This window comes from Rhinopithecus bieti, unplaced genomic scaffold (genome assembly GCF_001698545.2).
Source record: "Rhinopithecus bieti isolate Rb0 unplaced genomic scaffold, ASM169854v2 scaffold_37463, whole genome shotgun sequence".
NCBI lineage: Eukaryota > Metazoa > Chordata > Mammalia > Primates > Cercopithecidae > Rhinopithecus > Rhinopithecus bieti.
The window spans coordinates 232,169-249,472 of record NW_016815818.1 but is presented as its reverse complement, the minus strand read 5'-3'; the positions used below and the strand labels follow the sequence as shown (position 1 = coordinate 249,472).

General features: G+C 36.9%; 1 protein-coding gene across 1 annotated transcript; it reads right to left on the bottom strand.

The window, feature by feature from the left end:
• Positions 1-8,074: 8,074 nt before the first annotated feature.
• On the bottom strand, positions 8,075-8,864 carry LOC108516364 (putative olfactory receptor 10D3). Its single transcript, XM_017853797.1, is given in 2 exon segments — positions 8,075-8,500; positions 8,502-8,864. Coding segments are annotated over 2 exon segments (789 nt in total).
• Between the last annotated feature and the right edge of the window lie 8,440 nt (positions 8,865-17,304).

The window sequence follows — 17,304 nt, the reverse complement described above, 5'->3', positions numbered from 1 at the left end:
GGAAGGAAGGAAGGAAGGAAGGAAGGAAGGAAGGAAGGAAGGAAGGAAGGAAGAGAAAGAGGCAAAGATGGCCCTTATGTAACTTACAAAGAGAAAATATGATCATTTAATCATCTATTTGTATAGGATTTTTAGCCCAAATTTTCCTTTGGCATATTAGAGGTTGGAGATCTCCACCCATGATCTGGAAAGCTTTCTTCTTAGCCAAATAAATTCTGACTAAACGACATGCAGCAGTGTATGTCTCTGTCTTCTGCAAAGACATCTTCCAAGCCACTGATAGCTACATTGTTTTCTCCTACGTGGAAATTTAAATATCCTTGGAGCCTTTGGGACCCCATTCCTGAATGAGTCCTATTCAAGGAGGTTGTTGAGCAAAGGGAGTAATTAAAAGTGAGTAAATTGTCTAGTTGAAATAGAATATGATGATGTTTCCCCCGTGACAGTGCTGGATAGGAACAAGAGGGAGCCAAATCTCTATTTTCTGTCTCTAAGATTGACGTAGGGAAGGAAGGAAAAAGGTGAATGGTATAGCCCAATCTTAGGACATATGGAGAAACCAGTTACCCAGTTTCAGGATTTATTATCGGAATGAGAAATAACAACCTAACAACCATATATCTAAGACTTTTTAAAATATCCAATTTTAAATATTTTAATATCAGTTTCTTCATAGTTCTTGCCATGAACTGAATTGTGCTCCTTCAAAAATTCATGTTGAAACTCTTAACACACCCATTCCATGTAACTGTATTGGAACTAGGGCCTTTAAGAAGGTGATTAAAGTTAAATGAGACAAGGGTGAAGCCTTGATGCAATAGAACTGGTATCTTTGTAAAAGGAGAGACATCAGATCTCTCTCTCTCTCTCTTTCTCTCTCTGTCTGTCTTTTTCTCTCCCTTTATCCCTCCATGTGAGAACACAGCAAGAAGACAGCCCCATCTCTAAGCTCCAGAAACCAAACCCTGTTGCAACACCTCTGCAACCTTGATCTTGAATTTTACAATCTGCAGAACTGTGAGAAAAAAATTCCTGTTGTTTATGTCATCTAGTATATTCTGTTTTGTTATGGCAGCCCTAGTGAACTAACAGTTCTACTTTTCAGACTATGGTTTCTAATATTTTGATATGAAAATAAAATTTCTGTTTCTGGACTCCAACAAACATTTGTCAATTGGCACAGTTGACTTTCCTGAACCAGGAATAGTTCTCCTGATGATTTTCCAGAATTATATCAAAGTCTTATTCAACAAACATTAATTAATAACCTATGCAACCATGAACAAGACAAATTTCCTTAATCTTGACTTTCTGTTCTGTGGAAGGAGTGAAGAACCTTGCCCTTTGAGATTCCAAACATTTGTAATCTGGAAATTATTTCTTTTTCATGTAACACAACAGTTACAGAGTTGTCAAAAAAAAATGAAAAATGTGTAAAACCCTAAAAAAAACAGAGAAAACGAAAAGAAAAGAGATCAGCAATGCTAAATTAGGCTCTTTGAAAAGACTAAGAAAATAGAGGTACTTCTTTACAAATGATTTTTGAAAAAAGTGAGAAGGCGTGTATAAACAACATGAGGAATGAAAGGATGACAGAGCACATGGATTAAGCAGGTGAAAACAGATATCACAACATTTGCCAAGATATTCAAATGATTTGTCAAAATAATTTATCAAATGCTTATTAATCTGTGAAAACTGACTAAAAATAGAAAATATGAAAAGTCATATGCATAAGTTTCTATTGCTTACTGCACAACCAATTACTCCAAACTTTTGTGGCTTAGAGACATTTATTATCTCACACTTTCTGTGACTCAGAAATCCAGGCACATCTTAACTCAGTTCCTCTGGATCAGGATCTCTCATGAGGTTAGTCTCATGAGCTGGGGCTGCAGTCTCCACTGAAGGTTCGACTGGAGAAGGATCTGTTTCTAAGCTTACTCACATGGCTACTGGCAGACCTGGCCCTGTCCACAGAGCTGTGTCACAACATGGGAGCTGGCTTCTCCTGAGGCAACCAAGTCAAGAGACATTAAGATAGAGCCACTGAACCCAAGATGGAAGGCACCACCTTTTGTGATCTAATCTCTGAAATGATACTTCATCACCTCTACTCACTAGAACCACATTCTATTCACTAGAACCAAGTCACTCAATCAGGGCAGGTGATTACACAAAGCATGAATCCTAGAAGGTGGGAGTCACCAGGGGCCACGTGAGAGGCATTGTAGGACAGTGGGGGAATGATAAACTATTAAACAAGTGATCCTGGGACAATTGGCTACTTGTGTTTTTTAAAAGTAGAAGGGAATTGAATTCTTACCTCAGTCATGAGCAAAAACCAATTCCAGGAGGATTAAAGATCTAAAAGAGAAAAAAAAGTAAAAAATTAAAGAAAAATTAAAGGTAATATGTTATTTCTAAGTAAGACACAATAATCTTTAGTCATAAAAGAAAGTTTGGTAAGTCACATTAAAGGAAGTCATTGATTTTACTAAAAAATGGCTTAAAGCTAATGAAAAGAAAAACTGCAAACTAGGAGAAGATATTTGCAGGACAACTTACCAAGGAAAGATTAGTACCCAGAATACATGTAGAATCACTATGAATCAATTTTATAAAAGTCCAAATACTCAAAAGAAAATGAACTAAAAAATAGCATAAATTTTCCAAAGGAGGAAACCTAAATTGTCATTAAACATATTAGAAGATGCTTAACTTTACTAGTAATCAGGGACCAAAATTTTACAATGCAATATATACATTTACATACCATCAGATTGACAGATGTTAAGAAGGATGTCAATATAAAGTGTTGAAGAATGGAATGTGCTGTGAAATATTATCCACTGTGGGAGTGAGTGCATTTGTCATAATCATTTCATTCTGGAAATCTCTTTGGCAGTCCACTCCTAAATACATCTTTTTAGAGAAACTTTTGAAGTGGTGCCCCAGTGTTGTGCAGAAGAATGTTTAAAACAGTAATTACAAATCACCCACATGTCTGTCAACCACAGACCAAATAAATATATAAAGATGTAAAATTATAGCTATATACATCAAAGTGAATGAATCTCAAAAGCAAGTTTGAGAAGAAAAAAAGCATCATGTTTGAGCATAGTTAAACAAATTTCAAAACCAGAAAAAAACTAAATAATATCTTGTTTGGGAATGCATACATAGGTGGTAAATAAATAAAAGAAAGAAATTTCCTTAACAAAAATTCAGATTGCTATTAACTTCTGGGAGGATAGGACTAACAGAAATACACAGAAAGAAGGTCTAGATTATATTCTATTTCCTGTACTGGCTATAAGGAATACATGTGTTCATTAATAGTCTTTAAATTTTGTAATATATTTAAAATTTGCAGAATATGTTTACAAAATTTTACATGGGGCCGGGCGCGGTGGCTCAAGCCTGTAATCCCAGCACTTTGGGAGGCCAAGACGGGGCGCGATCACGAGGTCAGGGAGATCGAGACCACCTGGGGCTTAAACATGGTGAAACCCGTCTCTACTCAAAAAATACAAAAAATAGGAGCAGGGGCGTGGGGGGCGACGGCCGTAAACCTGGGGATCTTACGGAGCTTGCAGGGTGAGCTGAGATCCGGCACTGCACTCCAGCCTGGGCGACAGAGCCAGACTCACGTCTCACCAAAAAAAAAAAAAAAAAAAAAAAAAAAAAAAAAAAAAAAAAAAAATTTGCATGAAATAATTTAAAACTGGCTGAAATAAATTAAAGACATATTATTAAATTTGTTTTAAATATATAAATATAAACTAATATAAATCAACATATAAAACAGATACATATTTATTCCACAACCAATAAAGAATACATACCATTTAATTTATTTAAATTAATTATGAAAACCATAATTTATTGGACACATAATTTTTTCAATGCTGAATTATGCCATGTTTGGTTTGTTCACTAAATACATATTAAAATACAGAGTAAAATTTTAGGACATGTTAGGATGTGCAAATGAACAAAACCGGTTTTCAAAACGCATTCTTTAGAATGTTAGCACTTCATAGTTAAAAGAATGTAAATAATGTTAGAAAGTGAAAGACTCGGGCTTCTATTTGTAAGCACTTCTCAATTTTTTGTAACCAGATATATGGTATCTATTCTCAGAAATGAAATAAAATTTCAGGTAAAATTGTCACTGTATATTTTAACATTTTTGAAATACCAGAATAGATGAAATGAATACAATTTCTTAAGTGCAACATGATCCAAGCATGTATGATTAATTAATGCCAGTCTATTTGTCCTGTTTATTCATTTTAAGCTCAACATTATTTTTCCTAATATTTCCTCTAACTAGAGGAAACTAGAAATATTAGTTAAACTAATGATTAACTATCATTAGTCCAAAATGGGTATAAATTACATATAAATGGTTAAGAAGACAAGTAGTTTAAAATTGTAATGGTTAACATAAGCAGTTGCTATTTTTACGAATCACCACAAATCAGTGACTGAACCATGAGCAAAGTCCCCATATCGTTAACTGCACATGTTCACTCAGACCACATGTACAGAGGCTCTCAAAAATTTTTATACTGACGAAAAGGTATTAAAATATTTTTCTTAATGTGTGTTTGTTTTTAAGAATCCTATTGGAAAAAAGTGCACTATTGCTATCCCTACCTATATGAAAGGTTGGGATTATTTTTTTGAACTTCTGAAGGTTTTCAAACCCCTGATTTGGAAATGCTGCCCTGCAGAATTCAGAATATCCTCTGCAGCACTCAGGATCCATTCCTGCACTTTCATGAACAGAAATGACACTTTTTCAAGGCAGACTATTGCCTGGTTGATCGTTTTCTTCCATTCAATCATTCCTCCTTGAGTTTTCTGGAAAACGTTCCTTGTTCTGCTCTTGTAATCTGCCACATGAATGTAGGCCCCTTTTCATCCAGCATCCCTTTACAGATTTGAGATAATCAGTCACATCTGCCGTCTCTTTATCTAAATATTCTAATTTCCCACAACCATCTCTCTCTCATACATCACATTCTTTTTTTATTTTTGCTTGTCACTATTCTAGTTTGTTGATGTCTTCCTTGAGGTGCCATCTCAAACTTGAAGGCAATGCATCAGGTATGATGACATTTAGATTGTGCCTGGGACATAGGTGGACTCAACAAATTCCTGTTGAATGAATGAATGACGTCTCCTTTTCCTATCTTCTGCATGTCTTTGTATTGAAGTCAGTTTGCTCTTCATGCTTGGAAACTAACTCTTCCTATCCCATGTTGCCACTTCTAGGTGAAAAAAAGAAAATGACAGCTGGTCTTACTCCCAATACATTCATGAATACTTACCTTATCAGGCCAAAGTTTCTTAACACACTTTGACATCTTCAGCTGGTGTTATTTTTTTTTCTCCCTGGAGAAGGCACTTTCATGGGAAGGCAGTCACGGATGAGAGGATGATGTCTGACTTCACAAGACAACCTGATTTTGTGTTTATATAATCTCTCTGTTTTCTTTTTGTTTCTCTTAGTATTGATTTATTAACATCGTTTTTTAAAATGCCAGCCTTTCACAAATATGCTAAAAGAAATTGGAGAAAAAACGTTTTGCCTAAACCAGGTCACATTGTTACCTGAAGGTAGTAACCTATGCATGTACCTGTGGAATGGGAGAAACATTAGTCAAAGTGTGATGGAGATGCATGGGGAAAATGAGACACATGGGAACAGATTTGAGGTCATTTTGAAAAAAAAAAACAAGCACTTCCTAAGGAGAGATTTTCCTTTCAGTGTTTACCCATGGATGCTCTGAGTCTCACTTTAATAAGACACATTGATCTCTTCCAGTTCCATAATTCTAGGAGTTGTTGGATGCCAGCCCAAATAATACACATGGCATGTGGCCTAGAGTTAAACAACATTCCCTCCTGCAGGGAAAATGACAGGGCAGAGCGTTAGTGGGGAAAAATGAAACGGTACTGAGTTTTCATAATTACACATACAAGAGAAATAAGATGGTATTCACATAAAAGTATGGAGCTGGGAAGAATTGGACACTGGTGCTTTAGATTTTTCCACTATTAAGCTCATCCAAGGCAGTGTGTTTGAGGAGAGATGTAAGGCAATGGTATCATCACCTCTGGAGATGAAAGTAACAGAAAGAAAGGACTCTAACAATAAAAACCTGTAATGGGCTGATTAGCAAATGCAGGAAGACAGCATGACCACTGGTACTGCCCCATGTTCCTCTCTGTACTTTTCCCCTATACAGAATATTTTTCTTGAGTCACTCTTTTATTCTTTCTTTTCTGTCACTTCCCCAGACTGGACCTTAACATTCAGACACGTAATTCTTTTCTAAACCTCTATCTGATAACTACAAAGGTAGAAAGCAATGAATATACAAACAGGCCAATAAGAAAAAATAATGTTGATTTAAGAGTAACAGGTGTGCAAACTTCTACCAAAGCCAGAACACCCATGATGAATAACAGTATTTTCAGAAAAGGTCAAAATCAGTAGTTAGTCAGGTTATGCTGTATGTTCTGTAACATTTTGGCTTCTTTCCTTTGGAATAATATATATTTTACATTATTTCAGAGATTTAGGAATGGCAAAACGGGGAGCTTGAATCTAGTGAGCCCTTCTAATCTACTGAGTCAGGAGGACTCAGTAAGTTGGCTCTCAGCAGGGCTTGGCATCATGGGGCTTTGTTGGGACATAGGGAAGTAAAAGAGGAGAAGTTAGCCCAATACGGCTAGAAAAAAAAAAGACTATATCTGTATCTATATCTATATCTATCTCTATTTATATCTATCTATCCATCTATCTACCTATCATGTCAGGCCAAGGCCAACTCTAGTTGACAGTTCCACCCTAGTAACCCAGCTAGTCCTTTTAATTATATAAGAACTAGGCAGGCTCCCAGAGCAGGTGATGCTGATTGTACAGTCCCTATTAGAGAACTATCACTGCCAACAGAGCTTGATTCTCTGTGAAGATAAGAGGGCATGGAGTATTCTGGCATCATTCTTTTGCCCTCTCAGCCCTCTCATAGGGCCTGGCCCCACGACCAAATGAGCCATGAGAACGCATGTGCACATATAACACGTCACACATTATGTCTTTTATCACAGAGCAGTCAGACAAAAACAGCAGGAGGAGATTAACTCTCAATAGGAACCCTTCCAGCTGAGATTAAATAATTATATCTTGTGACAGAGTTTGGTAATCCTGGCAAAAGAATATTCCAAGGACCGTGTGCCAGCCCTGTGTTGTTTTATGAACAGGATGCTCATGGCGTGATTGATACTAGGAGAGGGAAGCTGAGTGACTTCTGAGGTGGGTGATGTTGAGAACTGTAACTTCTGAGGTGAAAAAGGTTTATATTTATGAGCAAAAGTGGTGAGCATTTACTTTCATATCTAAGAAAAACAAGCCACTTCTGTATAAGGACCCAAGGAATGATTACATTTGCAGGCATGAGTGTGGGTCCCAGGCAACTGGAGCTGCTGCAAGGAGGAGTTCTCACTGTGTCCTGGGAGTACTGCAGAGTTCTCCTTAGGGAATGCTCTCCGTGCCCTTCAATATCCACCCCTTCACCTACTATTCCTGACTGATAATTCAATATGTGCCCTGGTGGGAACCAGCCCACATTAAAGTTCACTCTTAAGCCATTATCCACAAGCCCTTGAAAAGAGGTTTTTAAATTCAACCTGCCTCTATGACAGGGGTCAGCCACGTATGACCTGTGGGGCAAATCCTGCCCCCCACTTGTTTTTGTAAATAAAATTTCATCTGAACATGGCCTCACCCATTTGCTTACGTATTTTCTATGGCTATTTTCATGCTACAACAGCAGAGTTGAGTATTTGCAACAGATTATATGGCCCACAATGTCTAACATATTTCCTGATCTTTGTGCATGAGGTGGAGAAGATGTCACAGGTTTGTATCTGGGAGAATTGTTTTCCAGCTGTTTTTGTGGCAGAAAGACCCTTACAACTGGCATGGACAGATGTTTTTAAAAATTAGTTTAATACACAAATGAGGAGGAAAAAAATAGCTTTACCCACAAATGGACTAGTGACCTCCTTCTGAAGCAATCTGGCCCCCAGCCAGCTTTTTAAGAGCTCCTTTGACATCTTTGTTTCTCAGGGTATAGATTGTGGGGTTCAGCGTGGGGGTGACTACATTGCCAAAGATCTGTACTGGGGTTACCAGCACTTCAATCAAAGATGGCTGGGTATAGATGAGGGCACAGGGTCCAAAGAACTGTGTGAGGTGGGAAACACAGGTGGATGCCACCTTGTGTCTCCCTTTAGCAGCATGCATCTTTGGGATTGCAGTGGCATTGCGGATGTAGGACGCAAAGAGGAGAAGGATGCAGGTCATGGGCACAAGGTCAATGTTGGTGAAGCTCACTGTCTCGATGATAATGGTGTCACCACAGGTTAGTTTGATGAGAGGGAAGATGTCACAAAAGAAATAATCCATTACATTAGAACCACCAATATGGCAGTTGGAAGGTCAATGTAGTGAGAATTATCACATGAAAGGAGCTAGTAAATCAGGTGCCGGTTACCAGCAGAGCACACACCTGGTGGTTCATGATGATTGTGTAGCACAGTGGGTAGCAGATGGTGGCAAAATGATTGTAGGCCATCACCGTGTAGAGCAGGCACTCAGTGCTGCCTAGGAAGTGGTAAAAAAAAAAGACCTGGCACATGCAACCTCCCAGGGAGATGACTCGGCTCCTCAACAGCAAGCTGGCCAGCATCTTTGAAGTGCTCACAGAAGAGAAACCAATGTTCAACACAGAGAGATTACAAAGAAAGAAATATGTAGGTGTGTGGAGGTGGGAATCAGACATCACAGCTAAGAGGATGAGCAGATTTCCCAGCAGTGTACAGAGGTAGAAGATCACGAACACAACAAACAGCACAGTTTCCTGCCCCTCTGTGTGGGTGATGCCCAACAGGATGAACTCTGTAACCAAAGTGTAATTCTTTATCTCCGTAGAAGTTCGATGTTATCCTGGGAAGAGGGAAAACGACAACAAGATGATGCTTCAAGGGGCCAAATTTTACTTCTTGCTATCAGTAGATTCATGAGGAAATAGCAATCATAGCTCCTATTAAAGAAAGGATGATGTTTATTGTGACTGTAGGATCAACAGATATTCTCAGAAACAGGTGTGGTCTCGTAGTGAGAACTGGATTCCGGCAACTTGACTGGTAGGAGTAGGTTTTCATTTACTATCATCAGGTAGAGAAGAGGAAATGACAGAGAGTAGAAGTGTTGAGGACTGGGAAAGGCATAGAAAGACAAAAAAAATAAAGAAAAAGGAAATAGAGAAAACACGAGGAAAAAGATGGGACACATTTACAGTTTACATGTAATTTTCATAACCATTTTCTAGTTAAGCCTTGACGGAATCCTGTAAGATCGGTGTTGATGTTTTTATTTCATAGTTGATGAAGAAGCCATGATTCATGGAAACTAAATAACTTGTCCAACTTCCCATATACAGTTCATGGCAGATCCCAGATTGGAAACAAAGGACTTCAAATTCATTATATTATAATTGGGAAAGCAGAGAAAAGAGCTATGGAAATGCAGATATGGGGAAAATGAATGTATTTTCTGAACTGAAAATGCCTCAAAGATAACTTAGTTCAATCATTTATTTTTTAAATTTGAGTTTCCTTATACATATTTTTGTCCAATTGGCTTTGAATTACTCCCTGATAATTCTTGTATTAACCCTTGTATTGTCTTTTTCACTGTTGTTGTTCAGCACTCTGGACAGCTATTCAGCCGGGAATGTTACTATTACATTTCAAAGAAACATTGGTAACACTATAATATGAGATTGAACTTTTTTTATTTGTAAAACTATAAGAAGGCTTTCATATTGGATTCTACTATGCATTGTGGGAAACTCTGTCTCTTTTTTTAAAAAAAAAAGTCTACAAAAAAGCAGGTGATTACATATACCATTTATGACCGACCACTAACTAGTTTCATCATTTTGGTATTCATTCATCACTCAAGCCTACCAAAGCATCTTTATAGATTTTCACTCTATCATCTAATGAAGACCATCATTTTTAGCATGATATTCTTTATGAGGTCTTTTAATAACTACCTGTAAATCTTTGGCTACACAGAAGCATTAATATTTTTATTTCAAAGAAACTGGTAAAACTCTGTTTAAAATGGGGACAAATTCGCCTTTACTAAAAAAGTTAGGGATATTGTACATACTTTGCCTGATCTGTGTTGGGAAGAGAACTAGACAACCTTTAATGATCATGTCAATTCAACCTAATTTTGGAGTAGGATTTTATTTATCAATGTACAGATGTACACACAATTTTTTTTCAGATCTATGTACAAAGTAAGTCACTTAAAAGATAGAATATTTCATAAGGTTCTAGAGAGTTTTTGTGTCACAAAGGGGATTAAGAAAGGACAAATTTCATGACCTACCTAGAGTAAAACATTCACTGCTTATTAATCTACCACATGAACTCAGTTGGACTTAATGCTCCAAACAGTTTTACTAACATAGAAAGGGTAAACAATCCTCAAGTGAAAACAGGGGTAATATATGTAACAAATCAGGAACTCAGATTATTAGCTTTTGGTTAATCCATCACACATACACCCTCATGCGATGAGATTTCCTCTTTGTTCCATCAGTGAGTAATAATACTTTTTAAATTTTTATGATAGAATAGACCATAAGGGATCATTTAGAACACGCCTTTTTTGCTGAGAGGGAATCTCGCTCTGTTGCCCAGGCTGGAGTGCAGTGGTGTTATCTTGACTCCCTGCAACCTCTGCCTCCCGGGTTCTAGTGATTCACCTCCCTCAGCCTTGCAAGTAGCTGGAATTACAGGTGTCCATCACCACACCCAGCTAATGAGCATGCTTTTTGTGATGACATTATTTTGTTTTCTTTTTATTAAAATATTTGGACCAGTAGTATTTATTCTATTGAATCAACAGAATCAATTCTGTTGATTCTACAAGTTCAAGAGTTTGAGAAATGACGAGAGATTACTAAATTAGAGTTGAAGAATCATAACACAAAATGAGGCAAGATTTTTAAAAACTTAGACATTAATCAGAAAAAAACCTCATTCTTATAATGCTAAGCTATTCTCAATAAGTATATATTGATTGTATTCTGTGACCAGAAACTGTGTGAGATGCTGAGATACCAAAATTAATCATCTGGCTCTTCTATCAAGACACACAAAGACTAAAGGGAAAATTAAATATAAATAATTAAACAAATATGAAGCAATGTAATAATTGTATCATTAAGGTTATTTTTGTTGTGTATTTATGAAATAATACTTCCTATTGAAGTTTATAAGGAAGTCTTCACAAAGGAAGAAAATGTCCAAGCTATGATTTGTGAAAGGCCACATCTGGGCCGGGCGCGGTGGCTCAAGCCTGTAATCCCAGCGCTTTGAGAGGCCGAGACGGGTGGATCACGAGGTCAGGAGATCGAGACCATCCTGGCTAACACGGTGAAACCCCGTCTGTACTAAAAAAATACAAAAAACTAGCCAGGCGAGGTGGCGGGCGCTTGTAGTCCCAGCTTCTCGGGAGGCTGAGGCAGGAGAATGGCGTAAACCCGGGAGGCGGAGCTTGCAGTGAGCTGAGATCCGGCCACTGCACTCCAGCCTGGGCGACAGAGCGAGACTCCGTTTCAAAAAAAAAAAAAAAGCCACGTCTGAAGGAATAAAATTGTTGGCTTTAATTAAGAATGCAAAATGACAGGCTTCATATTTGAAATAAATGATTCAGTAGCAATCAATGCCCCGTATGTTTTACAGGGTCAATAGTCTGGAGCTGGGGAGACAAGAATCTAAACCAACCATGCAGGCAAAAGAAGAAGAAATGATAAATTCACATAGACTTACCAAGTAGAATTGATGCCTCAGTAAATAATGGAAAGGCTACGTGAATAGTAGTGCTATTAAATGATACATGGAATTAAGTGAATTATAGAAAGAATATCTAGTTTTTTTTAAGAGAAATAATAGGATTATTTTTGTGCTATGAGCTTGAGAAGGCTTTGTTAAGCCATTCTTGTACTGCTATAAAGAAATACCGGAGACTGGGTAATTTGTTTTAAGAAGAGTTTTAATGGGCTCACGGTTCTATAGGCTGTGCAAGTATGGTGCTGGCCTCTGCTTGGCTTCTGTGGAGGCCACAGCGAGGTTTTACTCCTGGTGGAAGGTGAATTGGGAGCAGGCGTGTCACATGGTGAAGGCAAGAGCAAAAGAGAGAGGGGAGGTGCCTGATCTCATGAAAACTTACTGTCGCCAGAACAGCACCACGCCAGAGGAATCTTCCCCCATTACCCACATACCTCCAATCAGGCCCCAATTCCAGCACTGGGGATCAAAATTCAACATGAGATCTGGTGGGGACACATATTCAAACTATATAAGAACCTATGCTCCAACTGATTGATGCTGTCTCAAAGGCAGTTGGATACATGACTCTGAAGCTAAAGAGAAGACGTAGGGTTAACCATGTACCTAAAGACAGGAAAGTAAATCAGATTACTTCTTGAGTGCACAAGAAGAGCTAAGAGCACTTGAGAAGTATGGGGAGTCCTGAGCCCTTCCTTCACTTCTCCCTCCTCACCATTCCTCATACTATTCTTTGGCTCAGATACAGTTAAAATCAGTGCATTTACATAAACAAATAAGAAGAACTAATATGTATTTTTTCACTCACTGTGAACTAGAAAGACACCTTTCTAAGCTCTTTATATACATTAATTAAATTATCTTAACAATCATCTGTAGTGGATACTATTATAATATTATTCCCAATTTGTAGAAGAATAAATTGAGTCATAGCAGGTTGAGTAACTTGCCCAAGTTTACCAGACTACTATTTACTGGAGCTCAATAAAAATAGAGATCTGGTAATATCTCAGGGTAAGGAAGATTCATCTAGCTACAGTTGGCCCAATTTGATTTTGTTTGGAGGGGGCGGTCTTTTAGAGCTTCACTCTAGATTCTACCTGTCCTTGAAAGTTGGAGAAAAGCAAGTCTTATAAAGTTGTGTGAATGATATTTCATAGAGTGAGTCAAAATTACTGAATTTTATATAGGGAAGTCTATCAAGATGAGAGTTTACTTCATGTGTGATATTGAAGTTCATTCCAGAAAATGACGCATTGAGCAATGCCAGTCATGTGAATGAGCCTACAGGGATGAGAACATTTTAAGTGTGTTAGGATGATGACTCTAAATTTCTTCTTTTTAGTAAGCCCTAAATTCGTGAGAATAAAATGCCAGTCAATGTTTCACAGTCCAGGAGTCCAAATCTTAAGGTTCCAATGGGTAATCCTATGGCACAATTCTTAACTGAAGACATAACTTTACCATCATGAAAAAAAAGAGGGCCATAGAGAAGTCATATGTATTGGGGCTAAGGCGAAATAAATTTTGGGTGATTAAGCCTGAAAGGAAACAGAAAGATTTTCTCACTTAATGTCTCAAATATCAAGTAAAGAAATAGAGGTAAGCAGAAAAGAAATTCGCACGAAGTCATAGACTCAGGATCAAAAATTGGATCCAATATATGATGTATCTTGTGAGTCTAAATCAGTTCAATCTAATACCTTATAATCTTTTGATATTATATTTAACATTTTATGGTGAGTGACCTGCATACAACACACATATTTTTCTAGGGAAATATTCAATAGTATTCTTGTGTTCTTTAATGGATCTACAATCGTCAAAATGTTGAAGAACTACTACTCAACAGACTCAACTAGAAAAATGATACATTGCATCTATGATCGAGCAGATAGAGCAAAGATTAAAAAATAATTTTTGTTCATTTTGTATGAAGAAACGGTGATGCCAGGCTTGGTGGCACACACCTATAATCCCAGCATTTTGGGAGGCCGAGGTGGGTGGATCATGATGTCAAAGGATCGAGACCATCCTGGCTAACACGGTGAAACCCCATCTCTACTAAAAATACAAAAAATTAGCATGGTGTAGTGGCAGGCGCCTGTAGTCCCAGCTACTTGGGAAGCTGAGGCAGGAGAATCACTTGAACCTGGGGAGTGGAGCTTGCAGTGAGCCAACATTGCGCCACTGCACTCCAGCCTGGCGACAGAGCAAGACTTTGTCTAAAAAACAAACAAACAAACAAAAAACAGTGAAACACTTGGAACTAGCCCACTTAGAACATATGGTGAAAAAAGGAGAATAAAAAAGAGATGCAGAAAGGGCAGAGAAGAAGACGTAGAGGGACGGGAAAACGTAAAAGAAAAGAGTAAGAGAGAGAGAGAGAAGTTAAGTATATAATAAAAGTATAGGCTTATATTTTTCATGTATATCATGCTCTGGTCCAAGTCAAATAGAGGCTTATTCTTTTATTCTTCTGGTACTACTTACGGATGATTTTATGGGTCACCTTACGAAGAGTTCTACAGACTGACTTGGTCTTGGCACCTAGGATTGTGGTTTTTCTATGCCTTTACCCTTGAGCTAGTCAAGGTGTGTGCAAATAAACCCCTAAACCCATTGATCCTCTGGTCCTTTCTGCAGGCTTTCATGCTTCTCCCAAGAGTGGGTATCAGAGGTTTAAACAGAACTGGCATCACTACAGGGCCTGATCCAATGAGGTCTGTCTTGAGTCCCTAAGGCTTACAGATTGCATCATTGTCTTACTAATTAGTTTGGAGAAACTAATGATTTTCTTTTAACCAGGACATAACCACTTGGTTCATGTACACCAGATGGTGAAATTTTTACTCAGGACCACTTTGGAAGATCTACGAGGCACCTCAGAGAGCATTCACTTTAACTCAACTGGTAAATTTTACCTGAAAAGCAGAGATAGTCTTCCTTCAAAAATTTTCCTTCCTGACATTTTTAAAACGCTCAGTGATTGATAGCTCCCCAAACCAATGATTGCTACATGACAACCACAGCATATGATTTTGAATCATAAGTTCTGGGTTCAGATCTTGATCATGCAATTATTGATGTATAAGAATATATAAGTTACTTAAACTGTCTCAAGGTCACTGAATTTCTTTACCTACAAAATTGAGATTATGATACTCTCACATATATTTTATGAATTTCAACTGAAATATTGTGTGTGCAAACATTTTCTTGAAATATAAATTCTCTGCAAATGTGAAGAATTGACACTAGTTTAATTATTTTATTTAATAAGCACTATTAAAATGGTTGACATCATGTCTTTAAGAGAACTAAACTATCAGAATTTTAACAAGATTATTGAAATATACTCAACATACCAGAAACACATCCTTTTAAAGTGTAGAATTCAATTATATTTTGTAAATTTACAGTTTTGCAGCAATACCTTAAGCCAGTTTTAGAATATTTCTGTTACTTTGAAAGGATTCTCCATGCCCATCTGAAGTTGCTTCCTGTTCCTACCCTTAGCCCTAGGCACCCACTAATCTACACTCTGTCTCTATTGATTTGTCTTTTCTGGACAGTTCCTATAAACAGAATCATACAATGTAAGGCCTTTTGTATCTAATTTATTTAAATTAGCATAATGTTATCAAGATTTTTTTCACATTGTGACATTTATCAGTTCTGCATTCCTTTTTGTGATTCACTAATATTTCACTGTATGAATATACCACATATTTATCATTCGTTTATGGACATATGAGTTTGTTCCACTTTTGGCTATTAATAATATTGTTGAGAAAATTTGTGTACAAGTTTTTTTTGTGACCGTATGTCTTCAGTTCTCTTGGGTATACATACAGAGGCGAAATGCTGGATGTAGACTATTGGCATTTAGATTTCAGTTACACACAGAAGGAAAAAAATTCATACTGACTTATTCATTTCCTTACATGTATGCTGTTTCAAACACAAAGTTAGATATAAACTCTTGTTTACAACATTTATACAGTAATGAAACAAAAATGAATTAATGCTAAAAAACAAATATAGAACCAATAAAATGCTAATAAAGAACATTAATTTGATCTAACATATTATGTTGTATTTCTGAAACCAAATCATTTATACTGAATTTTATAATAAAATATTTATATTTGTGAGTCTTGCGTTTTACATATCAACTTGATTCTGTAATTCGAAGTATATTTGGCCATCGTTCGAGGCATCTTTCTTACCCTTGTTGTAATCTTAGTTCTTTTAAAAGTGACTTTTTTGAAGTATCAGGATAATATTTTTACTAGCTAAATAATGAAATTTTAAAGAAAATAAAATTAAATTTTGAAGGAAAACTATCAATCCAAAATGGTCTTCAAATTATTGTAAAAGAATTATCCAAGGAAGAGTGGTGTTGAACCTCAGTATAACAATTTTACAGGAATAGGTTAATCCCAGAACATGTGGAGATGGCTCTAGATGATCAAATGCCATCACAAGACGTTGTACATATCATCGGAGGGCAAAGGAAGGCCTATCAAAGGAGAAAAGTAGACCCTCCTCCCCATGAATGTTGTGGTGTTGTGTAAGTCCCAGAGCTTAGAATAAACTCTGTGAAGATGAAGATGAGGACAGAAAACTCAAAATTGACTGGGTTTACTTAAAGAGAACTAGATTATTTTTTCTTATCACTTGACAGAAATGAAATCTTGGAATAAAAATGAGCTCAGTTTAAAAAAAAAATCAAAGGAAATTACATTTTTCTATATCTGAGTTTGTAGCACATGAACAATAGTTTATCCATTTTATATCCTCTCAGTGTGTTTGAAATCTGCTGTGGCTCCCCAAGAGGTATGACAGTGACATCAATTCTATTATCACATATATCTGGGTGTGAATCAATCAAGGGCATGAAAATATAATCGCTGGAGCAGAATTTCGAGCAGAAGATGATAGGCCTAGTTAAATTTAATGAACATTGAAAATCATTTGAGCAGCGTATTTCACTTGCAACATTTTCACTGACCTTAAAGCTTACTGCTAATTTCACAGGGCTCAGTGAACTAGCTTTGTCTGTTGCTGACTCACTGGGTCCTCTCTCGAAAGGTCTCCATGGAAACCAAAAGCAGAGAGGAAAGGAAAGCACAGGAAGGTAGCCTAACAATTAATTTCGAGCTTGCTGTTTTGTTTTCCTTGGGTCCTGACTATAGAGCTAATGTCTTAGCATGGCTAAGTGAATATTATTTATACCAAATAAATATAAATACATAATACTATAAGTATAAACACTATAAAATACTATTCTATAATAATATAAAATAAAAATAATGTATACTGTATAATAGTACAATAGTATAAATA